The following is a 27,478-nucleotide window of genomic DNA, read 5'->3' as shown; positions in this document are numbered from 1 at the left end:
GCCATTGGCCATTCTGGCTAGAACCTCAGGAAGGCCAAAACATCTGGATAGCCAAATGTTGCCTGTCCCTTTCTTATTCTTGACATCCACCACCTGCCAGATGTTTGGGTTTGCATGCTTGTTTTCTTTTGTTTAAAGTGGGGGAGCAATCAAGCAGGCAGTCCTTGAACACAGTCTGAAGGTGTATCCTATTATTTTCTTTCAGGCAATGTGTAGGTCTGCATTCAGACTCTTGAGGTCTACATTTTTTTTTAGTTTAGAGAGATGAAAGAGAGAGGAGGATAAATGGAATGAAAAATCAATTGATAAATCACTTCAACCATGTGTCGGTAAGAAGAACAGCAGCTCAAAACTGACAGATATCATTGATTGATCTGAACCTTGTAAGAGATACAGCTTACCAGGACTGAATTCTCCAGGCCCTGTCCTCAAACTAAGTTTCACTTATTTATGACAACTGGGTTGGATTTGTCTGTTCTCCCATAAGGGAACTGGTACCCAACCCCAGCTAGTAACATATCAAAAAGGGAACATTAACTAGGCTAAACAGTTGGACATCTTTAGAAAAATGATACGTGGAAGCATGCCTGGAATGAGAAAATCTGTCCAGCTATCATCATGACACTCTCAGCCAAGGAAAGATACTTCCAGATGAGCGCAGATTCACCTGGACTGAGTTTGTAGCACATCAGGGGCTCTGGCAAAAAGTTTCAATCAGCTAATCAGAAAAATCAGTACTCTGTCTCATATGTTAGAAATTTGTCCATCACTGGCCTTACAATGAAACAACAGCTAAAAATGGCAATTTTCCTGCCTTTCTGGGGTGTATGGTTTTAATCATGCCCAATCCAAAATAAACTATTCTAAATAATTTCCCAGTTCAGGTATAAGAATGTCCAATTTTTGAAAAGCAATTAAGAGTACAGTGGTGCCTCGCATTACAACATTAATTCATTCCAGCGAAATTGCTGTAGAATGAAAACGTCGTAATGCGAAAATAAAAAGCCCATTGAAACGCATTGAAACCCCTTCAATGTGTTCCAAGGGGCTGGAAACTCATCGTCCAGCGAAGATCCTCCATAGGGCGGCCATTTTTGGTGCCTGTGCAGCGAGGAATCCGTCCCAGAAAACAGCGGAGAGCCATTTTATTTACCCGGTGGCCATTTTGAAACCGCCGATCAGCTGGAGGAAAATCGTCGTTTTGCGAAGAATCGGTTCCCGAAGCAGGGAACCGATCATCGCAAAGTGAAAAACCCCATTCAGACCAATGTTTTGCGATCGCAATTGCGATCGCAAAAAGATCATCATAATGCGGTTTTGTCATAATGCAGGGCAATCGTAAAGCGAGGCACCACTGTAGGGCAAAATAATTTCATATGAAAACATGGGGTTAAATCCAACTCTTAGTCTCAGCTAGAGTAAATCTACTGAGTGAATAGGACTTGCATTTCTTTTTTGACTGGCCTACGATGCCTGCCCTGATGTGTTGTTTTTAACTGCATCTTTCATTGTTTTTAACACAGTTGACCTTAATAGGTTAAGGGTGAAGTAGTTTACCTGATCCTATGATTGTTCAGTTAGATTTGGGTTTCTGTTTTTGTTATTTTAAGAAGATTGTAAGCCATCCTGAATGCTATTTTTAGTGTAAAGGCATGGTGTAAATGTAATAAATAAATAAATAAATACAATAAATACATACGTGCTGCTTGAACAAGTCCCACTCTATGAGTGGATTTACTCAGGTTCGGGCTAAAAATTGGATTTGGCCCACTAAGTGTGTCTAAAAGGGCGGGATAGAAACCTAATAAATAAATAAATAAATAAATAAATAAAATAAGTTGGAGGAGAGGAAAAAGACACCTGAAGTTACAGAAATGCAGTGCATTCATAAGAGAACTGCTGCTGTTCAACTGTATGTACATGAGTGACAAGGATCTTTTTCTCACATGTAATCTGAAGAAGTCATTGAGAACTAATCAGGATCTTGAAATGATAAGCTTCAAAATATACACCCCAGATTCTGCAAATCGAACAGCTGAGATTTGCAGCAAATTTTATACTGATGTTGGTTCTGCAAAAAAAAAAAAAAACCACAAAGTCAAATGTTAGGAACTCCCCAAATTCACCCTTTTACAGTAGTAACAACCAGAAACAACCTTGTAGGATGGCAGGTCAGGAGGTCATAAGGGGAAAGGAACCTAAACACCATGAGGACAGGAGACTTCAGTCTTTATTTGTGTAGAGAAAAAACACTTCTTAAACTCCTAGAATATCTATCCAGGTTCCATGGATACATTGCTGAGACCTACCTCCAACAGGTGGCTCCTAACTAGAGCAGGTCCATGGAATCAATGTGTTTACATATGTATTGACTTACTACTCAAAAAGTGATTCAGTGGGTCTACTCTAGTTGACAGTAGCAACTGGATGTAGGCCTCCACAGTTATCCCATCTGCCTGCAGGATGCTTGGTTTGGCTTCCCTTTCTACAGCATCCTCTACCAACCTGTGTTGGACTACAACTTCCATCATCCCCAGCTAACAGGGCCATTTTAATTTTTTCCTCTTTCTGGAGAGACAGGGTAAAGGTGGCAATAGGCAAGGCTACCAAAAAAAGTGAAGGAGGCAGAGGAGAAGGAGGACCTTGTCCTGCCTCTGTGGAGTTGAGGGACTGCTCAAGCTAAGCTCACTCATGCAGAAGGGAGGGAAGGGAGAAGGGAGAAGAGGAAGGAGGCAGGGTCTCCTCTGAAGGCAGTGAAGAGACTCAGCGAATGAATTGACAGAACAAGAACACCTGGCACACCACAGCAGGTCCTCCAGGGCCAAGTGGGAGCAAAAGAAGACCTCCCAACGTCACCTACTCGCCATCAGGTTTTGGTGGGTTGTTAAGAACACAGAGAGAGCTGGGGAGCACTTTTCCTAAGGCACGGAGCACAAAAGCAGGGTGCACGGTAAGCAGCAGGTGAGGAAGCTGCTCCTTCTCAGGAGAGGCGCAGGGAAAGAGCGGCCAGCAGGAATCCCGTCTCATTGCACATAGCCAAGGTTCTCCATCTCGTTCTTATACCGCTGCTCGGACACTTTGCTCTTGTGCTGTTTGCTTTCCAAGTGCTGCCGGAACTCCATCTCCTCGCTGGCGCCCGCGTTGCACATGGAGCAGTAGAACTGGCCACTGGGGGTGACGCACATGGCAAGGTCGCGGGGAATCCGCTGGCGGGAGCGTGGGTTGAAATAAGGACCTACGGGAAGGAGAACGAGAAGTATGTAGAGTTCATGCCCAGAATGCAACCCTACAGCAGTCATTCATGCAACTTCCACATGGATGCAACTTCTACATTGCTGCAGAACTAAAGGATGCAACTTCTACATTACTGCACAACTAAAGAATGCAACTTCTACATTACTGCACAACTAAAGGATGCAACTTCTACATTACTGCACAACGAAAGCACCATTTTGGGGTGGGGATGCTGTGCAAATAACAGGCACCAGTCCAGACCTATGGGAAGGGGTCATCCTTCAGAGACAGTTCTTCCACATACTTCCTACCTTTCTGCAAGTCCACACGTCTCTCCCCACTCTTGAACTGCATGGTGTCCATTTAACCATGAGCCTCCATAAGCTAGGAGACCATTAAGCCTCCCATCAGCATGCATCATGCCTACAGAGGCAGCAAAGGGCCACAAACCAGAAGGGAGCAGGAAAAAGCTCGGGCATGATGTCTGCAGAGCAAGCTATCACCAGCGGCACCAGCAAGGAATGACAGCCAAGTCACCCCCGAGGACAGAAGGAAAACAGCAGAAATTGTTTCCCTGCCTGAAATAAAGTATTACACCCACGCACTGGCTGAAATCCAGCCGTAAGTTACAACTGAAGTAGGCCCATTGAGTCAGCAGAATTTACATACATGTTGACCCACCAAACTCCACAGATTTAGTAGGCCTGGTCTAGTTACAATTTATTACTGAATTTCAACCTCTACAGTGGTGCCTCGTTAGACAGTTACCTCGCATGACAGTTTTTTCGCTAGACATTGACTTTTTGTGATCGCTATAGCGATTCGCAAAACAGTGATTCCTATGGGGGAATTTCGCTGGACAATGTTTGGTCCCTGCTTCGGAAACTGATTTTCGCTAGATAACCATTTTGACAGCTCCCTCTGCGCTCGCAAAATGGGTGTTTTCGGGACCTAAGCTTCGCAAGACAGCGATTTAAACAGCTGATCGGCGGTTCGCAAAGCAGCTTTCCTATGGCTGATCTTCGCTAGACAACAATGATTCTTCCCCATTGGAATGCATTAAACAGGTTTCAATGCATTCCAATACGGAAATGCTTTTCGCTAGACGATGATTTCGCTAAACAGCAATTTCAGTGGAACAGATTATCGTCATCTAGCGAGGCACCACTGTATTTCTATAAATCCTGCTACAATACCAGACGCCTCCAAAGAAAAGGTTCTGCTCAGGTGGTAAGTCCGTCTGCCATATTTATGCAGCTCATAAAAGATAGGTTCCTCTTGGGTGTCACTTGCAAAGGAGGAACCTCTATATCAGGTTGAGCCACCTAAGTGGAATCCTCCTAGAGCAGTGGGTCCCAGCCTTGGGTCCCCAGATGTTCCTGGACTGCAACTCCCAGAAGCCTCCACTGCTAGCTGTGCTGGCAATGGCTTCTATAAGTTGCAGTCCAAGAACATTTGGGGACCCAAGGTTGTGAACCACTGTTCTGAAAAACATACGTATTTGGACTGCAAATCTCAACTTTCCCCATGCTGTCTTGGAGATTCTGGGAATTCAGTTAAAAAGCAGCTTTTCCATGCACTACTTTATACGGTTATACCGGCTCAGTAGACTGGAACACAGGTATCCCGCTGGATCACAGCTATGCAACATATGCCCATCAATTCCAAAGTTGCAGGATAAACAGATTGTGTGGTTTGACCTAAGTGGAGTGAATTTTATGTAGACCTTCAGGAAGTTACTTTTTGTTTTTACTACACCTTCCAAAATCTTCTAGCCAATGTGGTCAAGGGGAGTTAGCCAGGTTAAGGAGGGGGTTATGGACTTGTAATCCCCATGCTACATCCAGGAGACTTTTTGAGCAAAATAATAATAATAAAGTTTTCTAAAATGAGGAGGGGGAAGGGTGAGCAAAGGGGCTCTATGATGACCTTTGGGACTCTGAGGGATCATTTTTGACCCATGGGTCACGTTCTTGCAGTCTTTGTTTGTTTTTGGGGGGGTTGTTTCCCCTATTTCCGATGGATCTTGCGGGGTTTATTTGCTTTTTGGTTTTTCCCCCCATTTCCGATGGGTCTTGCAGGGTTTGTTTGCTTTTTGGCCGTCCCCCCACCCCATTTCCAATGCTTCTTGCATGGTTTGTTTGCTTTTCTTTTCTTTTTTCTTTTCCCTTCGGCCGGAATGGATTTATCGTGTTTCCGATGGGTCCTGCAGTGGCTTTTTGACTTATGACCATTTCGAGTTATGAACGGAGTTCCAGAACCAATTAAGTTCATATGTCGAGGCACCACTGTAGTGGCATTGCTTTCACAGGGTTGGGGGGGAGGTTTCTGAAGATATTTCAGTGAATGTTTGGGGAAGAAAAAAACCCAAGTACCTCTTGATCCATCCAAAAACAAGACAGCAGGCTAGCTGTCTACTGAATTGTTAAAATGCAGTATTTCAAATGCCTGGGGGGAAAAGATCAGGACCCTCACAACAGATGGCTTTGTAGAGTGGCTAACCTGCTCTGTCATTCCAGATAACAACAAGGTGAAGAGGTTTTGGGAGTCGTATAGGCAAGAGTCACAAATGACCTGGCCTTGCGCCAAGGAAAAAGAGCAGAAAATCGCCCCTGCTCAGAGCCGTGGCAGAGCAGGGCAGATGGCCAGGTGAGAAACTGAGGCTAACCAAGAGGTAAACAAAGTCTGGCAACTTTGAATTGGATGCTGAAAGGACAAAGGCAGACAGATAGATAGGGGCTGGTCAAAACTGGACAAAAATTGTATTTTCTGCTGTTAGTACTTGCTTTCTACAGTGGGGCTGGGGGACTTCTTGTCCTCTTTAAGTTTCATATCTTATTGTAGATTTTTCCCCCTTGCTTCACGTCTTAATTTGTCATTATTATTGAATGTTAGCTTATGTGGTTGATGCTCTCATTGTAAGCTGCCCAGAGTAGTGGCCTGGCCACTAGAGGGGTGGGGTAGGAACTGAATTAAATAAATAAATGAATGAGTAACTTTGAGCCATAAAACTTCACACAACCATAAACCACCAAATATTAAGCACAAAAGCAATATCAAACTGGACCAGTGGTTTTTCCTATTTCCTAAATAGCTCCTTTGCTTTCTCCAGTTTACCATCCATTCCCACTGCAGTTACTATTTCCACTAACCCTGTTTACTTTAAAAATACTTTAATAATAATAATAATAATAATAATAATAATAATAATAATAATAATAATAATGATGATGATGATGATGATGATGATGATGATGATGATGATGATGATGATGATGCCAGAACTTCTTTCCACAATGTCAGCTATCCAACCCACCAGATTTTTTTTGGGGGGGGGGGTTCATAAGTCATTTACAAGAGGCCAGGCCTTCTTCATGGCGGCACCCACTTTGTGAACCAGCTCCCACTTTGAGAACTATACCTGGCCCCCTCCCTGTTAATATTCAGAAGGCAACTTAGAACACTGCTTCTCAGAGGGTGCTTCCACACCAGCCCTAAGTAATTTATGCCTCTAGTCTTGCTGTTTTATTTATTTGTTGTTACTTAAATGTGTTTTTATTTGCTTAGGAAGGAAGGAAGGAAGGAAGGAAGGAAGGAAGGAAGGAAGGAAGGAAGGAAGGAAGGAAGGAAGGAAGGAAGGAAGGAAATGGTTTTCCCTGGCCAGCACTCTGCTGCTATTCCATTTCTTATAAAGCAAAGCAAAGTGTGCTGCTTATATACCGCCCCATAGTGCTTCAAGCACTCTCTGGGCGGTTTACAAGTTAATTATGCAGGCTACACATTGCCCCCCACCCAGCAAGCTGGGTACTCATTTTACCGACCTCGGAAGCATAGAAGGCTGAGTCAACCTTGAGCCAGCTACCTGGGATTGAACCCCAGGTCGTGAGCACAGTTTTGGCTGCAGTACAGAAGTTTAACCACTTCGCCATGAGGCTCAGTTTAACACCACTTCCTTTTATTTTAAATTTTGCAACTTGGATCCTTTTAAAACAATTATTATTTCCTACCCTTCTCTTCTTCCTGCTTTGCACTGGCTTCCATTTCCCTATAGCAGGACTTCCCTACAGGTTGAGCCTCCTGATGATGTTCAACTCCAACTCCTGCCAGTTCTGGCCAGAGCTGTCAGTGGTTAGAGGATTATGGGAGCAACATCTTCAGGACACACATTCCCCCTTCCCGATCCTTGAGAACTGAATGTTTGTTTTATTTGCCTCATAAACACCTGCTTGGTCAGGGACCTCTTATCTTTTTCCTGCCTTATCAGTTGGATGTTCCTTCTTACTCTTTATCTTTCCGTTGTCCTTCACTTCTTCTTAGACCCCAGATTTCATCTGTTATCTCTCACTTATACCCCTGCTGTTCTTCCTCTTTGGCATGTCCTGCCTTTTAATATTAGAATATTTCCATGCATTATTTTTAGCTAACTGAATAGCTCAATGGTTTAGGTATCTGGCTGCAAAACCAGAGGATGAGAGTTCTGTTCCCCACTCCCGTGAATACAGCCATCCTGTGTGGCCTTGGGCGAGCTGCACAGTCCCAGGACGTCCCTAGACGAAAGGAACGGGAAACCACTTCTGAGAACTCTATACCTGGAAAACCTTGAAAAGGGTCACCGTAACTCAGAACTGACTTGACAGCACAAGATTATTATATTATTTTAAGCACTATCGTAAGTCACATTTTTGTTATCCCTGACTTCTACTCATTATTTACATGCTCCCCTTTATTTGCATTCCTGTCGTGTTACTTCCCACTTTCCTTGTTTGCCCATTTGATTATAACTAGTGAAGATGTTTCTTAAATTTCTGCCCTTTCTCTAAGCAATTCAGAGCACTATGTGCAATCCTCCTCCTTCTTTGTCTTCACCACAGCCCTGTGAGGTAGGCAAGGCTGAGAGGCCACAATTATTTCCAAATCGTCCAGTACAGCATCAAAACACTAGGCGCTGTTCCAAGTCCTACGTACAGAGCACGTTACCATAGTCTCCTGAGACTGAAGGATGCCTATGATGATGATGATGATGAAGTGAAGATTTGAACCTGGCTGTCTCCAGCCCTAATTTGACATTCTAATGATTACTCCAGACACTTAGAATTTAATTTGAAAATGCTTTAGAAATACATTTGCAACCTCTCTACCTGATGCTTTCTAGGCTCCAAATTCAGTTTTCAATCGAAACATTAACACTAGTAATTCAGGAACTAGAGATTCTCATGTTCAAAGATAATCCTGGCATCCAAAATGTTAAGAGTTTTTACAACCTCACATGCTGCCTGTAGTAAATCTGGTTGAGAGAGACCTTTCTTGGTTGTCAATCTATCAAGCATTAACCAATACTTCCTTCCTGCCTTTAAATGTAAAAGGAGTCCTGACTCTCTGCTCTGCTTTTTCCCTCTGTTTCGTCTGTTGGAGTTGTCTGTTTGCTGTGAATCTGTTCATAATTATTAATAATGAAATGTTTTCATTCTTTCTCCTATAAATGTCTACGAGTGAATTATTGAGACTGTCATAAGTAGGCATCCTTCAGACTCGAGAGACTATAGTAACGTGCTCTGAAAAGAGGACTTGGAACAGCATCTAGTGTGGCTGAGAAGGCCAATTCAAGAGTGACAATCCCTTCCATTGTGAGGACAAATACAATATGTCCCCTGTCCAGCTCCCTGGTTTTGCTCGTTTTGGGATTGCCTCTTTGCCTTGGCCTGCTGAACAAGTGTCTCTTCAAATTGGGAGAGGCCATGCTGTAATGCCTGCCTCCAGGCTGAATGCTTAGATGTCAACATTTCTCATCTGTTGAGGTCCATTCTTAAGGCTTTCAGATCCCACTTGCAGATATCCTTGTATCATACCTGTGGTCTTAATCTGGGGCGCTTTCTTTGTACTAATTCTCCATACAGTTTTTTGGTGTGTTTTTTTTTAATCCAACCATCAGCCATTCTCACGACATGCCCGAGCCAACGTAGACATCACTGTTTCAGGAATGTATACATGCTAAAAACCAGCTCATTCTAGGACTACTCTATTTGGAATTTTGTCCTCCCAGGTGACACCAAAAAATGTGTCGGAGGCAACACATATGGAAGGTGTTCAGCTTCCTCTCCTGCCATGCACAAAGGGTCCAGGATTCACTGCAGTACAGGAGTGTGCTCAGAACACAGGCTCTATAGACCTGGATCTTGGCATATGCCACCAGCTTCTTATTAAGCCATACTCTCTTTGTGAGTCTAGAGAACATGGTAGGTAGCTGCTTTGCCAATGCGTTTATCCAGCTCGACATCTAGAGAGAGAGTGTCAGAGATGGTTGAGCCAAGGTACACAAAGTCATGAACAACCTCCAATTCTTGTGTAGAGACGGTAATAGAGGGAGGTGAGTTTACACCCTGGCCCATGACTTGTGTTTTCTTCAGGCTGATTGTTAATCCAAAATCTTGACAGGCCTTGCTAAAATGATTAATGAGTTGTTGGAGGTCTTCAGCAGAGTGGGCAACAATGGCTGCATCATCAGTGAACAGGAAGTCCTGTATGCATTTCAGTTGGACTTTGGTTCTCGCTCTCGATCTAGAGATTAAAGAGCTTTCCATCTGATCTTGTCCAGAGATAGACATCTTCTGTTGCAGTTCGAAAAGTGTGCTTCAGCATAACAGCAAAAAAGATCCCAAACAGAGTCAGCGCAAGGATACAGCCCTGTTTCACTCCGCTTCGGATGTCAAAGGGATCTGATGTCGAGCCATCAAAAACTACAGTGCCCTTCATTTCCTCATGAAGGGACCTGATGATGTTATGGAGTTGAGGTGGACATCCAATCTTCGGAAGGATTTTAAAAAGGCCATCCCTGCTAACCAAATCAAAGGCCTTTGTAAGATCTATGAAGTCCACAAAGAGTGGCTGTTGTTGTTCCCTGCATTTCTCCTGCAACTGTTTGAGGGATAATACCATGTCAGTAGTGGATCTATTAGCTTGAAATCCACACTGTAAGTGCCAGTTAATGAGAAAGGAACAGACTTTGGAGGACTTGTAGCTATTCTTTTTTGCAAGTCTCTCTACTTCTACTGCGAGCACAAGGAATTTTTACCAGGAATTCAAAGCTGTGCAACACAAAAGAAGCTTAGTGTAACCAGTAAGGTTTCCAACTGGGGCTTCACTGTCCTATTGGTTAAGCTTGAGTAATGAGAGCTTGGCATGCACGAGGAGATGACAAAAGAAAGCAGTTGAACTCCTATATTTGAGCATTACATATTCACAGTTGGGGGTAGAATTGTTGTATTTTCAGGGTCACATATACCATCATTCTCCATTCTGGGAGTTCTGCCTACTTGGCAAGCACCTGACAAACATCTCAATGTGGCTCACCTGGGGGAAAAAAGCTTACATTACAAGGCTTTGAGGCTTAGCCGAGCTGAGGAAGCCCCATGCTTCCTGTCCCTACCCCACTGCTAACTGGGAGCTTTCTTTCTGAGAAGAACACTTGGGTGGAAGGGCCCAACTAAGCCTCAAAGTTGTCTAATTGAGGCCCATCTCCCAGGTGCATCACATTGAGTTGTTTGTCAGGTGCATGCAAAGTAGACAGAGCTCCAAGAATGGAGAATGATGGTATCTGTGGTCCAGAAAATTTAAAAAATCCATCCCTGGACAAAGTAGTCTGGTGCCCCATCTACCTATTTGATGGGAGGGGTGTTTCTACATGAGAAGGAATGGCTAGAGACAGTGTACAGGAAAGAAAGGTTTATGCCTTTCTGGCCGCAGATACCAACATGCAGGTTTGTGCCCTGCTCAAAACAAACTCTTAAACCCTTTAAATCAGTGGTCTCCAACCTTGGGCCTCCGCATGTTCTTGGACTACAACTCCCAGAAGCCTTCACCATCACCTCTGCTGGCCAGGATTTCTGGGAGTTGAAGTCCAAGAACATCTGGAGGCCCAAGGTTGGGGACCACTGATCTAAATGTTGGCGCCCTGGGTCAAAATCCCAATCTGTCCCCCACAATTCCAGCTCTGCTCAAACTACAGATATACATGAACCTCTCCACACACCACACACATATGCAAAAAGAACTACCTGTGTTATTCTGGACAGCACTAATGTTTCTTCTGTTCTGCATCATCTTGTATTCATTCCCTTCTTTCCGCAGCTTCCTTTTGCCCGCCACGTCTGGTGTCTCCCTGGGGAAGGGGAGGGGAGGGAAGAGAAGACATTTTACTGCCCTCATAGCAGAAGGTGTCAGAATCGCTGCCATGCACACTTGAGAAAGTTCAGCAATACCTACGAGAATGCGTGGTTCTGTGCTTCTGCCAGTCGCAACCTCTTTGCGTGATTCTTCCCTTGATAGTGAGCCTGGGCCACAGCCGGTGAGCTAAAGGAAGCATCACACAATTTACAGTAGTCATTCTCTGTAGCCAAGATCACTCGCCCTCCTGGTTTTGGAGACGCCCCCTGGACGGAAAGGAAAAGCGATGAACACATGGAGATTCATTCGTCCTCTGAGATGTTCTGTTTTGATGCGATCTGTGTGCCTGCAAAAGCCTAAAAGATTTGGGAGCTTGATTGTCCAAAGCATTGCATCTTCCAGTTTGCACCAAACTGGAAGATACGAGATCAGCCTCAGAGGGCATTCCTAAAGTCGAAAATGCAGTACTGGATAGCTTGGGGGAGGGACCTTTTTTAGGATCACACTCTGGCTTTTTTAAACTACTGCTCAGGAATTCCCGGTAAGCATGCCTGCAGTCCCTATTGTCTGGAGATTCTGGGATTTGTAAGCCAACAAAGTAACTTTTCCATAAAGTTACGTTCTGTTTTGTGGCCTTTTGTGTATCAACAAAAAACCTTTCGATTTTCCTCAATTCTTTTTTAAAACCTCTCAAAATAAGTTTAAAATTAAGAGTCTTAAAGGACCCAAGGGAAATAAACAGTTATTTTTCTCCTGGCAATCAGAAGGCCACAAAACAAAACTTGAAAAAGTTGCCTTTTCAACTACAGCTCCCAGAATTCCAAAGCCAATATTTTCTGCTTCATAGTTTACTCTTGCATTTTTTTGTTTCTCTGTTATTGAAATTCTTGCAGAAAACATTCTTATTGGGTGGTACAAAAATATGATTAATAATAACGCATTTCTTTTCTATCCTGGGCTCTTTTTCCTAAAAATGGTTAATTAAAACATTCTTCACCTTATGAAAGGTAATGATTATTTATTGTGACAGCCTCCTCTCACATCACAAAGGAGCTGCCACGTCACTCTCACACCTTCACATGAGACTCACACCTCATTCACTCCCCCTTAAATACCCTAGCTCCACCCTCTTATGTCCCACCTCCCGTCACGCTATTGGCAGATGACATACAGCCACAGCACTGACGGGCAGATGACATCACCGCTACTGTAATAGTTCCGTTCACCCTGAATGCTTCTGCTAAGCCTTTTTTTTTTCAGATGTCAAATGAAACCCTACCAAGACACCAGGCAGCTGTTTGCTCACCTTGCAAAAGAGGTGGCTCCAGCTTTCATGGGGCCCATCCAAAGACCACACTCTGAAGCAGCTTCAGATATCCGTTTCAGAAGCAGGACTCCAGACTGGTTTTGACTACATGGATCCTACCATCAATTAGCTCATATCGCTTAGCCTAACTGGTTCCCAAAGCTATAAAAGACATTCACAATAGCGACTTATGACATATTGGCTGAAATCAGGGAGCTGGACAGGGGACAGATTGTATTTGCCTTCAGTGTGAAAGGGATGGTCACTCTCGGATTGGCCTTCTCAGCCACACTAGGCGCTGTTCCAAGACCTCTATTCAGAGCACGTTACCATAATCTCTCAAGACTGAAGGATGCCTACTGAACATTGGCTGAAATCCTGTTGTTACACAAAAGGTAAAGGCAAAGGTTCCCCTTGACAATTTTTGTCCAGTCGTGTTCGACTCTAGGGGGCGGTGCTCATCCCCGTTTCCAAGCCATAGAGCCAGCGTTTTGTCTGAAGACAATCTTCTGTGGTCACATGGCCAGTGCGACTTAGACACGGAATGCTGTTACCTTCCCACCGAGCTGGTCCCTATTTATCTATTCGCATTTGCATGCTTTCGAACCGCTAGGCTGGCGGGAGCTGGGACAAGCGACGGGCGCTCACTCCATCGCGTGGATTCGATCTTATGACTGCTGGTCTTCTGACCCTGCAGCACAGGCTTCTGCGGTTTAGCCCGCAGCGCCACCACGTCCCTGGTAGTTGTTACACAAGTGGAAGGCAAAAGGCATAAGAACATAAAAAGAGCCCTGCTGGATCAGGCCAAGGACCCATCTAGTCCAGCTTCCTCTATCTCACAGAGACCCCACCAGATGGCTCTGGGAGCACACGAGACAACAAGAGACCTGCCTCCTGATGCCCCTCCCCTGCATCTGGCATTTTGTGGTACCTTCCTTTTAGGCCTGGAGATTATACATCCCCATCATGGTTTGTAACTCGTGATGGAGTTTTCCTCCAGGAATCTGTCCAATCCTCTTTTAAAGGCATCTAGGCCAGATGCCATCACCACATCCTGTAGCAAGGAATTCCACATAATATTCATTTGCTTCTAGCTAGCAATTAATGAGTTGTGGCTACAATTCTTGGTATGTGCTCGAGAATCCCAGCAGGGACTGTTTAGCTGCTGGCTAGAAGCAAGTGAATGTTACGTCTTTTGCCTTCACCTGCATAACCAAGCAGTATTTGTTCAGCCATTATATCATATTTCCTCAAACACCTGACAAACGAATGCAGGTACAGCTCTTCCATCACAACAGCCATGAACTCATCTCAGAGCTTAGAACAGTCGCTTGCTTGGAAGACAGATCATGCTGATAGAGAATTCTGGGAGCTGTAGTCTAAAGAGGCAACTTTTCAATGCTTTGACATAAACTACATTCACAGCTTTGCTAGGGGGAGGTTAATGAAACGAGGTCACTAGGGGCACCTGCTCAGAGTTCAGTTTCCAGGCACAAGTCCAGCCAAAGCTAAGCCACTGGCCTGTGAGCAAGACCCTTGGCACTTCGGATGAAACCCTGCCTCTATGATCTTTTAAAGTGCCACAGCAAACTAACCCAGTGACTGTTGTAGAGTTAATCACTGAAATCTCACTGAGCAGTCAATCTCATAGATTTCAGTAGGAAAAAATCAAAGCATGCCCTTGACTCTTTTCCCAGATCATCATTGAGGCCTTCCAAGTGTTTACCTCTAGCTGGATCAGATACCAGTACAGGCAACAAAGCAGACACTTAGCTGGAGGACACAATGCATCACAAACATTTCCCATACAAAGGCAAAAATGGTGTCCATTCATTTCAGTGAACTGTGGCCACTGCAAGTACAATTGACCTCCTAACACCCAATGAGTCATCTTGGGACTAATAAATGACAGCAATGGTTACACCTCTGGAGAATCTGAACCACCTGTTTGCGCCTTCATCTGGATAGTGGCTCAGATGCTAGAAAAATCCCACTGAATTGAGATTTAAAGAGAATCTTTTTTAAAAAAAACATTTTATTAGTTTTTCATTCTATCTACATTATTTTATGCTTGTCAGACGTGTTACATATTTTGCTTACAATTATTTGTTTTTTACATCTCACTATCAAGAGGCAAAACTATCTAATCAACATCAGAAGGACTATAGTCTGCAAGCAACAGGGAGCAACAAAGAAGGAAATGGGAATACAGTGGTGCCTCGCATAACGATGTTAATTGGTTCCATTAAAAACACTGTTATGTGAAAACATCGTTAAGCGAAACACCATTTCCCATAGGAATGCATTGAAAACCGGTTAATCCGTTCCAATAGGAGCCTATTCAATATATTTCAATGGTGAAAAAAAATCACCAAAAATTCAAAAAGACTCAGAACAAAGCCAAATTACTTTAACAAAGGTTTTATTAGGTGCACTAACGATTCTAAGCATTTTAAACATTTTTAAACCTTTTAGAATATTTTTAAAATAGCGAAAACAGGGCTGTAAAAAAAAAACGTTAAGCGAAACAGGAGACCTAAAACTGTCATCGTTAAGTGAAGCAAGGTCCCAAACATCGTTATGCGAAAATCCCCCATAGGAAACATCGTTAGGTGAGGCAGCCAAATTTCCAGCAAAGGCCATCGTTCTGCGAATTCATTGTTGAGCGAGGCACTCGTTAAGCGAGGCACCACTGTATCTCAGATGAGGCATCCCAATCAAAACAGCAGCTTGAGAAAATTAATCTAAGAGAAACATCAGTCTTGGACCAGAGAGGAGTACCAGGGGAAGACAAAGGGAAAAAAACAGCAAAATTAACCACAAAAAGCCTGGAAGACTCATTGAAGATAGACCAAGTACATAAAGAGTTAGTGGACATAAATCAGACCTACAAAATGGTTTCAGAGGACATGAAAGATGACAGAATGCTTAGAGACACAGTAATATTAAATGAGAAAGAAATTAGAGAGGGAATTACCTAGAAATGTGAAAAAAAGGGAAAACAAGGAAGGGCCCCTTAATATTGAAAACATGTTTATATTTATCATCTGGATTTGTAAAAGGGTATATTCTGTATATTAAAAAGGAGAACTAAATTGAAATAAGGGAGGCCTAATCAGAGTAAAGATGTAATATGGTGATTTTTTATTTTAGGTAAACTAAATTAGATCTAAAGCTGGGTTGTGGATCTGGAAACACCTTTAATAATAATGTAATTAGAAGACTGTTAATAGAAGAATTATTAGAAGAATTTTATATAATATGAGAGTAATATTATGATAGTGGTCATATTGTGTATTAAAATCTGTTTATGAATGGTTGGAATGCTTGAAAGATGTTTGGAATTGGGGGGGATAACCAGGAAGAGAATTTTTTTTTAAGTGCATACAGAGAGGGGTACTGGTTGGATAGCTCAGCAGTTTAGGTTTCTGGCTGCAGAGCCAGAGGTTGGGAGTTTGATTCCTCACTGTACCTCCAGGGAGAAGAGCCAGCCTGTGTAGCCTTAGGCAAGCTGCACAGTCCCAGGAAGCCCCCAGAAAAAGGGAATGGGAAACCACTTCTGAATACTCTCTACCTAGGCAACCCTGAAAAGGGTTACCATAAGTCAGAATTGACTTGATGGCAAATTGTTGTATTTGGTGGTAGTGATGGTTGTTATAGAGGGGGCTCAGAGAGAGAGAGAGACAGACAGACAGACAGACAGACAGACAGAGAGCAGATGCCCTCACTGCAACATTTTTCTAGTACAGCGGGGGGGTTTTTTTTACTTCTAAAACTTGAATAGCATCCAGTCACTTGAGCGTAAGAAAGGGTTGCATTCGGAGACATCTCCCTGTTTTAAAGCAGAATAATCCATTTTAAAAAGAAATTGTCTCCCCCTAGTGGCCGAACTCATCAGATACTGTATTCCAATTTTCATTTAAACCTAAGGTATTTTCTTTTAGTCCAGGTGATGGGAGATCTGTGTGCTTTTTCAAGAACAGATTGATGTGGCGCTCTCACACTCAGTTCTGTGATGTCACCACATTGTAAGTGTCCTCACTCCTGCATTGCTGGCAGCTCTTAGGAAAGGTGGGGAAACGTTATGATGGCATGGTGTGCAATAAGACTTAGCACCTGATTCTTTTTTTTTCTTTTTGGTATAATTTTAATTCAGACAATTCCATGTCTTCCTTGCACTCTGATGCACATCCAAAATTTTCTGTTTTAGGGGGCTTTCCCTCCTTCATGACTTCACACAAGCCTTTCATTTAATATGCCTCATTTTGTGGTCTAAATTAGGAGCTTATGCCTGCTCTAAATTAAAAGGGAAAATCTTTTTAGAAGCAGGAATTCCATATACATTCCAGAGTTCATAGAAGGAACAAAAAGCTAGTACCACATAGTGGCTAAAACCTTGTTGCGCAGCTCCATGTACGCAACGGCATTCACAGTAGAAGCAGGAGCAAACCGTGCCGATTAAAAGGCAATTTTGGGGTACACACAACTGGTAAACAATGCAACGAAGTCAGATGCACCCAACCAAGCTCAGGGAAGCAAAGAATAGATGCTGCTGTGATAACCTCCTTCCAATGTCTGAAGGGTTGCCATGCAAAAGATGGAATAAACTTGGTTACTGCAGCTCCAAAGGGAAGGGGCCAAACTAATGGTTTCCAATGATGAGAAAGGAGATTTTGATTAAATAAGAGAGAGGACTTCCTGACAGTAATAGCTGTTAAACAGTGGAACAGCCTGCCTCAGGACATGTAGAATTCTCCTTCATTTAAGGTTTCTAAACAAGGATTGGATGGCTTTCTGTGGACTTCCTGCTTTAGACTTGATCATCCTTCCAGCTCTAGAATTCTATGAAACTATACAATACATTAAGTGTAGGTATGTGTTAATGTGTCTGATTTTGTGATTTAAATAGCAACTACAAACTGGTGACCAGGACCACACTATCTAGAAAAGGTGGTCAACCTTCACACTATCTCCTAATGACCGTCCTCACACATATACAGTTAATAACTTACCTGGAGCAATGCTTATATTGATATCAGATATCCTAGGACATGTAGCAGTGGCGTGGAGCAATGGTGCAATTTTCATCAAAACAAGTTACCCACCCTCCGTATAATCCCCTGGGTTACTTTTCAAACAACTACAAAACAATAACTAGACCTGTGAAAATATCAATCTGTTCCATGTATCATCTCATTTTGTCCATAAATTTATAACCTGGCATTCTGCAAGCCAAACAAAGCAGCTGACAATAAGGCAAAGTGAGGAATATATCTGAAAAAAAAATACATCAAAGCTGAATAAAAGAAAATTAATATCATCATCTTAGAACTGCAGACCTGGAAGGGACCCTAGGGATCATCAAGTCCAGCCCCTTCAACGAGGCAAAGTGGAGATTCGAACTCCCATTGCCTAAATGCTATGCAATATCCTTTCTCTGAAAAGGAGACATGAACATGCTTACCTTTGGACACATACCTGGGAACAGATCCCAACCAACTTAAGGAGGCACACTTCTGAGCAAACATACCTACAATTCCACTGCGGGACTTCAATTTTAAGCACACTCACCTGGGGTGGAAGGGAAATTACTGGAGACGTAGCTGGCTCAAGTGAGTTACTCATCCTGGCAGAAATGGGGCAGCTATTGGCAGCATAGTAATTCCGGAGCTTCTTACTGTGGTTTTTACCCTACAAAGAGAACTTTCATTAAAAACAGTCACAGGCAGCCACGTCTGTATATGAAGAACTGCTGGGGAGGTTTACTCTGAAGGCTGATGCAATACTTTGCCATTGATGTTAAGGTTATATGATGCATTTAGTGCTGAGGTAGGCAAAGTGTAGCCCATGGCAGTACCTCAATGCCCTCCCCATTTTTTCCCTTTTAAAAAAACTGCAGTTACAGTTTGCCACTTCAACTCAGCAGCAAACCAGTAAACGGGCTACTTACTTCAATAAACCAGTAGTGACCGAAATGGTCCTCATTATTTACTGGAAGAGGAAACTTTTAGTTACCCTTAACTACAACCCTTTCCCCCCAGGTGGCTCTCAGTCTTTGTCTTTCTTCTTCAAATACCTTTTTTTTATTTAAGCCTTTGCAAGCATCTGTTATGTCAGAAGCTCCTGCAGTTTTCTTCTTGAGCAGTAGCCTTACTTTATGTGAATGGTGATTTTAAAAGTATTTAAATTTACACTAAAGGTAAAGGTTCCCCTTGACAATTTTTGTCCAGTCGTGTTCGACTCTAGGGGGCGGTGCTCATCCCCGTTTCCAAGCCATAGAGCCAGCGTTTGTCCGAAGACAATCTTCCGTGGTCACATGGCCAGTGCGACTTAGACACGGAGCACTGTTTACCTTCCCACCGAAGTGGTCCCTATTGATCTACTTGCATTTGCATGCTTTCGAACCGCTAGGTTGGCGGGAGCTGGGGCAAGTGATGGGAGCTCACTCCATCGCGTGGATTCGATCTTACGACTGCTTGGTCTTCTGACCCTGCAGCACAGGCTTCTGCGGTTTAGCCCGCAGCGCCACCACGTCCTTTTACTCTATGAAGAATTAAATGTAACTGGAGATGGGAGTATTCGTATTCATATACAAATGCGTGTACCCCCCCCGCACAGGTGGATCTGACGAGGGTCACATCCACATCCATTCACCCATCCGCCACAGGCTCCATTCTCCCTTCCAATCGCTCCAGAGCTCCCAGTCAGCTATCCACTCATCAGCCTGACAGGGAGACTCGCCTTCCCTCCTCCTGCCAGGAGTAGATAGTTGATCAGGATCTCCGGATCGATTGGAAGGGAGAGAGGAGCCAGAGGCAGACAGGTGAGTGGATGGTTGCGTTTACCTGTGCCGTTACATCCACCTCTGCGATGGTATTCATATTTGTAGATGAATATGAATATCCCCATCTCTAAATGTAACCTTAAATTAATACTAATTTATCTTAAATATCAATGGGTTCAAGAAAGAACTAAAGAACTAATCTGTAATGAATTCAAACCAATTTTAAAAAATTATATAAACTTCCTGAATATTAAGAACTCCCCCAAACCTACTGAAATTTAAATTATCAATGTGTTTCTTAATATAAGGAACGTTCAAATTCAAAATGTACACATATATGAATGTATACATATCCATGTCTGTCTGTGTGTTTCTGTCTAGCTAAACATCTGCACATATAGATTTCAAAGCATGAAACAACATTGTTCTGGATTCCAGACGAATGCAGTTAATAACTTTGAAATACACATTTATTAGAATGTCTAACAAATCATGTTAGAATGACTAACAAATCAGCCTCTTCATGGATTGCTGCCTTGTCGTGCCGAAGAGGCTTAAGTAACTCAGAGAAGTTCTGGGCTATGCCGTGCAGGGACACCCAAGATGGGCAGGACATAGTGGACAGTTCTGACTAAACGTGATCCACCTGAAGGAGGAATTGGCAATTCCACTCCAGTATCTTTGCCAAGAATGCCCCATGATCAGAAACAAACTGCTAAAAGATATGACGCTGGAAGATGTACCCCTCAGGTCGGAAGGCATCCAACATGTGACTGAGGAAGAGTGGAGGGCAAGTACAAGTAGTTCCAGAGCTAATGAAGTGGTTGGGCCAAAGCCGAAAGGACGCTCAGCTGCGGACACACCTGGAAGTGAAAGGGAAGTCCGATGCTGCAAAGAAAAATACTGCATAGGAACCTGGAATGTAAAATCTATGAATCTTGGTAAGCAGGATGTGGTCAAAGAGGAGATGGCAAGAATAAACATTGACATCCTGGGCGTCAGTGAACTAAAATGGATGGGAATTGGCAAATTCAATTCAGATTATTATCATATCCATTATTGTGGGCAAGAAGCCCGTAGAAGGAATGGAGTAGCCTTCATAGTCAACAAAAGAGTGGGAAAAGCTGTACTGGGATATAATCTCAAAAATGACAGAATTATTTCAATACAAATCCAAGGCAGACCTTTCAACATCACAGTAATCCAAGTTTATGCACCAACCACCAATGCTGAAGAGGCTTCAGCAGTATGTGGACTGAGAACTTTTTGTCTAGATGGGTGGGATAGAAATCCAATAAATAAATAAATAAACTCCCAGAAGAACAAGATGGATTTTGAAGGGCAGAGGAACTAGAAACCAAATTGCTAACATGAGCTAGATTATGGAGAAAGCTAGAGAGTTCCAGAAAAACATCTACTTCTGCTTCATTGACTATGCAAAAGCCTTTGACTGTGTGGACCACAGCAAACTATAGCATCTCCTTAAAGAAATAGGAGTGCCTGACCACCTTATCTATCTCCTGAGAAATCTATACGTGGGACAGGAATCAACAGTTAAAACTAGATATGAAACAACTGATTGGTTCAAAATTGGGAAAGGAGTATGACAAGGTTGTATATTGTCCCCCTGCTTATTCAACTTATATGCAGAATACATCATGCGAAAGGCTGGACTGGAGGAATCCCAAGTTGGAATTAAGATTGCCAGAAGAAATATCGACAACCTCAGATATGCAGATGATCCCACTCTGATGGCAGAAAGGAGGAGGAATTAAAGAACCTTGTAATGAGGGTGAAAGACGAGTGTGCAAAAAACGGTCTGAAACTCAACATCAAAAAAACTAAGATCATGGCCACTGGTCCCATCACCTCCTGGGAAATAGAAAGGGAAGATATGGCGGCAGTGACAGATTTTACTTTTTTGGGCTCCATGATCACTGCAGATGGGGATAGCAACCACGAAATTAAAAGACGCCTGCTTCTTGGGAGGAAAGTGATGACAAACCTAGACAGCATCTTAAAAAGCAGAGATATCACCTTGCCGACAAAAGTCTGCATAGTCAAAGCTATGGTTTTCCAATAGCGATGTACGGAACTGAGAGCTGGACCATAAAGAAGGCTGACCACCGAAGAACTGATGCTTTTGAATTGTGGTGCTGGAGGAGACTCTTGAGAGTCCCCTGGAATGCAAGGAGAACAAACCTATCAATTCTAAAGGAAATCAACCCTGAGTGCTCACTGGAAGGACAGATCCTGAAGCTGAGGCTCCAATACTTTGGCCATCTCTTGAGAAGACTCCCTGGAAAAGCCCCCGATGTTAGGAAAGTGTGAAGGCAAGAGGGGAAGGGGATGACAGAGGATGAGATGGTTGGACAGTGTAATCAAAGCTACCAACATGAATTTGACCAAACTCTGGGAGGCAGCGGAAGACAGGAGGACCTGGCGTGCTCTGGTCCATGGGGTCATGAAGAGTCGTACATGACTTAACGACAAAACAACAACAAAACAAATCATAGCAAGATATTTCAGGTTTCACCTTCATCAGGTGCTCTGAATAAGTGTGCTGTATCCAATAAAATACACAATCGTAATACTGTAAAATAATATAATAATATAATAAAAACCATATAACTATCTATTGGCATGAAAACAGAGAGTGCCAGAGCAATGTTGACACTAAGAGAAAGATAAAACACGAAAATACAAGTAAATGGAACAGTTAGTGGATGGAGCTCAACTGGGGTTGAGATGGAAAGCATCCATAGAAAGCCATTTCTTCAATTGCCTCTTAAATGTCAGCAGAGAGGAAGAGGTAAATAGGGAGGGAGACGAGGCAAAGCTCCTCCAGGAGCTGATTCCTCAAAGATGGAGCCACCACAAAGAAGGCCATACCTCTTGTAGAATAGGACTCCTTCGGGGTGCTACTTGGAGGAGCCCATATCACTTATGCTCAAAGGAGAGAAGGGGAGGAGGAGGAGAAAGGCATTCATCCCTCAGCTAAGGGCAGCTTTGAAGTTCCAACTGCCATGGCTGCCTTTTCCTCCTGCGCCAGCAACAATGGGATGTGGTTGTGAGGAGACACCATGGAGACACCACATTGAGGTGGATGGAGATGCTGGAGGTAGTGGCCTGGCATTCTGCAGCAGGCAGTGGGGTGGGCTGCTTCTGTTGTGTGTTTTTTATGACAAATGTTTGAACATCTTTGGAGAACTTCCTCTACTTGGGATGTTGCTATTCCTATTCCACACCAGCCACTCTAATTACATGCCACACACTGGGCTTGCTTTTTCTTGTATTCGATGGACACAAATGCTTTTCTGAACAGCTGTCAAACCTACAGTTCAATGCATTCCAATGGGGGGGGGAATTCACCAAAAATTAACGAAGACTCAGAATAAAGCCAAATTAAGTTTGCAAAGGTTTTACAGGGTGCACTAACGATTCCAAGCATTTTAAACTGTTTTTGAACATTTTAAGACACTTTAAAAAAAGCGAAAAATGGACCTGTCAAAACCATTGAAATGCATTGAAACCTATTCAATGCATTCCAACGGGGGAACCGCGTTTTGCTTAGCAATGTTTCCTATGGCGATTTTCGCTTAAGGATGGTAATCCGTTCCCATTGGAACGGATTATCCGGTTTTCAATGCATTCCTATGGGAAATGGTGTTTCGCTTAGCGATGTTTTCCCATAGCGATGTTTTTTTTTGAACCAATTAACATCGTTAAGCGAGGCACCACTCTACACAGGCTATTCATGACCATTGATAAGCACCGAGAAGACTATTTTCTAGTTGAACCCATCAATGTGTTTCCCCCATGCTTTACTCCCCATGCTTTCATGTGTCCGTTTGCTGCAATCACACTTCAGGCATCTGAAGTGGTCTTCCAGATGGCATAAAACTCTTTGCTGTCTCAGGGAAATTCACACCTCCATGCATGCCCTTTTAGGAACAACCAGCAGCCCTCAGACCCTGGAATTCTATGCTTCATATTTTTCACACCTTTTTTCATACCTGGTAATGGGCCTGGGCTTGCTGAGCAGAATTCAAGGTGACGTTACAAAGCTTGCAGCACAAAGGCTTACACAGTTCCTCCAGGACCGGATCCTGCTCCACCCCTGCCCCGAGTTCCTCATCTTGTGCAAGTGGCAGGGATGGCCCCAGTCCAAGTGGCTTCTGTGGAGAGAGTAGCAAATTGGCTGTGGGCCTGGTGGCCACTGACATAGGAAGAGATGGAAGCTTCTCAGGAGGAGGAGGAGGAGGAAGGCCACCTTGTTGCAAGATGATCATTGGCTGAGAGGCCTTCTGGCATGCTTCCTCTGAAGACACAAGACCAACTTGGGATCTGGACCAGGAAAAAAAACAGAAATTCAGCTGAAGAGGGTTTTTAAAGAGCAAATTTCAGAAGTACAAGGATGTTGGGAATCTTGCAGGCCAAGTTCTGGTTTATTAGTCCTAAGGACCCCATTGTGATGGACAGCACTGGAACCTATTCTCCTTTGGATGCACCTATCATAGTTTTCAGAAGGAGGTAAAAGCTGGATTAGCTACTAGAGAAAGCTCAATGCTAGCAAAGAATTGGAAAAGTGAAGCATGATTTTCAGTTAAGCGATTGGTATAAAGAAGTTTGGAATAGCATAGCTATTAATGATAAGTTATCTTGTGGTATTAAGGTTCAAAAGGGATTAATTAATAAGAATAACTGCAGTAATATTTGGGAAGTTTTTGTTATATACAGTATTAATAAAAGGAAAGGTTTGTGCACTATCACAAGACTCAGTGCAGTTTTGGAAGGGTAGTGGAGGTTCCTAAATGAAAAAAATTATTAATTTGTCTCCAGTGGTCTGAGTGGAGAAGTGCACTGTATATGTATATGTATAGTTTAAGTGGTTTTTGCTTTGTATTTATTAACTTTTCTTATTACTTTAGTAGAATTTTTTGTATTGTGGTTTAATGTTCTGTGTTTAGTATCTTTTTTTTCTTTATTTTATATATTAAAAAGAGAGAGATTGTGGTGGGTTGGAGGAAAGAAAGAAAAATAGATAGTTGAGTAGTATGGTGTAAATGGAGCAGTTAAAATCCAGGGAAAGGAGAGAAAAAGATAATTATATTTTAAAAAAAGCAAATGTTTGAGACTTAGCTGCCCCCTCCAGCGCTGTTAATGTTGAGTCTTGAAAAAGAACTTTGACTGTATCATTGTTTAATCACTACTGCCTCAGTCTCTTTGTTTAGTGTAGCTACTGGACTCCAGTCACATACTAATAGAAAATGCACAACCCTACTTTTTGATAGAATTCTCTAATTCCTTATAGATTCCTAGGGTGGGTTCTGAAAAACAGAAATTGAGATCACCTATACCAGTGGTCCCCAATCTCGGGCCTCCAGATGTTCTTGGACTACAACTCCCTGAAATCCTGGCCAGCAGAGGTAGTGGTGAAGGCTTCTGGGAGTTGTAGTCCAAGAACATCTGGTGGCCCAAGGTTGGGGACCACTGACCTATACTATGGTATTCCCAGTTAACTACATACAAATGGAAAAAATGGATAATGAAGAAAGCTGACATGAAAAAAAATAGATCCATTCAAAGTGCGATGTTGGATGAAAGCTTTACAGACAGTGTGAACCACCAGAAAGACAAATAAGTGAGTTTTAGGTTAAATCAAGCTGGATAGCTCGGTGGTTTAGGTATCTGGCTGTGGAGGCGAAGGTTAGGATTTCAACTCCTCACTGTGCCTCCTGAGATTAGGGTCAGTCTGGGTGGCCTTGGGTAAGCTGCACAGTCCCAGCGCCCCCCCCGACTCTGTCTAGAAAACTCTGAAAAAGGTCACCATAAATCAGAATTGACTTGGAGGCACATAATTATTGACTAGCTTGAATTCTCACTAGAAGCTAAAATGACTAAATTGAGGCAATTGTACTTTTGACATAGCATGAAAAGGGAAGCCTCACTGGAAGAGACCACAATGCTGGGGGGGGGAGAGGCAATAGGAGTAGAAGAAGACTTTATTTAAATGAGATGGACTGACTCAAGAAAAGTTGACTTTTGATCTGGGTTGCCAGTTCAGAAGTGCTGCTCTCTTACCCTTGATTCTCCCACGGCAAAATGCAAGGAGTACAATCGTGGGAGGTGAAAACACTGTAAATTGCCCAGCTTAGTAAAATGCTATGTGCACCTCTTATCAGTGGCACTTTCCCACGTTCCTAATGGCAGCTCAAAGGGGAACCTCCCTCTTTAGAGGTGGCTCCTGCTCCGGACGACCATGTCCCACTTAAGGGCTTCTCTGCCCAGTCTCACACTGTGGCAAACACAGACTAGTGGGCGATGATGTGCCCATCCATGCACACCATACCGCACAGCATCCAGGCAACAGCATCCAGCGCATTGCACTGCAAGGAAAACAAGGACCCTTTGAAAAAACAAATCTACAAAATAATCTCAACGTGAGTCCACGGAACCCCTGAAGGAGAAACAGCAGCTCGCCTGCAAAGAAATCCCTTTAACGGGCTTGACACTCATCTACCACCACCCCCTACAGAAGAGCACAACATCGCTTGATGCCGGCTGTCAGACGAGCACATTGCAAGCAACATCATGGACTTACCGGCTTCCCAAAGACAGGAGAGAAGCGGGGAGGGGAGGGAGAAAGAAAGAGCGAGCTCACGAAATGATTTCTGCAAGGATCCCCTTGGAATCCGAAATCTTCACTCCTTCCTCCCCTACTCTCCTTAGCTGACCCTTTAAAAAAAAACACTGATGGCTTTCAGCCGGCTTCTGTCTAGAAGGGTTATAGAGGAGATGGACGGGGGAGGCGATCAGCATCACCGGACGCTGCTAGAAACAGCTGCAGGAAGTGACTGCGGAGCAGGGAGGAGACTCGGGGGGGAAACTGCCCTGTCACGGCGCGCCCAGGGCGCATGAGTCTTCGGTGCGCAGCGTCCTGATCCTCGAGGATGCTGTCTTCCCTCGGACGGAGGATGCTGTTGGGAAGAGCAGACTCGTGGTCAGAAAGGGAGCGATCGCTGGTCCTCGGACCTTGATCCTGGCTCTGAGCGCTCCCTCTCCTTAAGCGCCGTGGTGCGGTAGGCAGTTAGGACGGCGCAGGTGACCATCCTGGCAATGGCCATTAAGGAAGCGCAGCCTGCTGAACTGGTGTGTCGACCATTGAGCAGCAGGGCTTTTGCAAAATAAATGGCTTTTATTTGCCTGTTCACCAGATGCATCTGTGAGGATGCTCCTTCTGTAGTTGGGGCTATGGTATCACCTGTCATCACCATGAGCTGGTGATGACAGGGGATGCCATAGTGCCAACTATAGAAGGAGCATCCTCACAGATGCATCTGGTGGGGACACAGGAGAGGGGCTTCTCTGTGGCTGCTCCCAGACTCTGGAACTCCCTCCCACTGGAGGCTGGGCTGGCCCCATCTTCGCTGTCCTTCTGCAAGCAGGCAAAGATCTTTTCAGGCAGGCCTTTCCTTAGTGACGGATTGTTTCGGAGAGGTTTTTTTAAATGGATTGTTGAGTCTTGTTGTATTAAAATGTTTTTCTAGTATTGATTTTATTTGCCATTAAAAATGCAAAATTTGTTTAGTTGTTTAAAAATATTTGTGTACTTACTGTTCTTGCTTTTAAATGTTGTCTTTTTAATGGTGTAAGCTGCCTTGGGTCCTTTTTAAGGAGAAAGGCAGAGTAAAAATAGTTTAAATAAATAAATGTCATTTATGGTTGTTGTAGGTTTTTCAGGCTGTTTGGCCATGTTCCGGAGGTTTTTCGTCCTAATGTTTTGCCAGTCTCCATGGCTGGCACCTTCAGACAGGAGTTAGAACTTTGTCTGTGTTCTGGTATAGTGTGTGGGATAATTGAGTCATGCCATGGACATAGTCCCTCAGAGCACTGGATCTGCTATTTCACTGATCCCCATAATCACCTCCCCTTCTGTAAGGATAGTGTAAAAAAGGCAAGTGGCAGGGGAGGTTCATATAAACAAAATGAGG

General features: G+C 43.5%; 1 protein-coding gene across 1 annotated transcript; it reads right to left on the bottom strand.

Moving 5' to 3' along the window:
* Nucleotides 1-1,382: 1,382 nt before the first annotated feature.
* On the bottom strand, nucleotides 1,383-26,377 carry ZMAT3 (zinc finger matrin-type 3). The gene is made up of 6 exons (XM_020799044.3): nucleotides 26,089-26,377; nucleotides 23,501-23,831; nucleotides 18,272-18,391; nucleotides 11,494-11,660; nucleotides 11,286-11,389; nucleotides 1,383-3,235 (listed from the first exon to the last, which is right to left on the bottom strand). The coding sequence occupies exons 2-6, from the start codon at nucleotides 23,774-23,776 to the stop codon at nucleotides 3,024-3,026; spliced, it is 879 nt and encodes a 292-aa protein (XP_020654703.3). The 5' UTR covers nucleotides 23,777-23,831; nucleotides 26,089-26,377; the 3' UTR covers nucleotides 1,383-3,023.
* Nucleotides 26,378-27,478: the final 1,101 nt, after the last annotated feature.

This window comes from Pogona vitticeps, chromosome 3 (genome assembly GCF_051106095.1).
Source record: "Pogona vitticeps strain Pit_001003342236 chromosome 3, PviZW2.1, whole genome shotgun sequence".
Lineage (NCBI taxonomy): Eukaryota > Metazoa > Chordata > Lepidosauria > Squamata > Agamidae > Pogona > Pogona vitticeps.
The sequence above is the reverse complement of the archived record's forward strand: the minus strand, read 5'-3'. Positions and strand labels throughout refer to the sequence as shown.

Coding starts and splice junctions, on each gene's coding strand:
- ZMAT3 (XM_020799044.3), bottom strand. CDS start 23,776: ATGATCATCTTGCAACAAGGTGGCCTTCCTCCTCCTCCTCCTCCTGAG. Junction 18,392..23,500: donor AAGCCCAGGCCCATTACCAG/GTATGAAAAAAG, acceptor TTCTCTTTGTAG/GGTAAAAACCACAGTAAGAA. Junction 11,661..18,271: donor TAATTTCCCTTCCACCCCAG/GTGAGTGTGCTT, acceptor CTTTCCGTCCAG/GGGGCGTCTCCAAAACCAGG.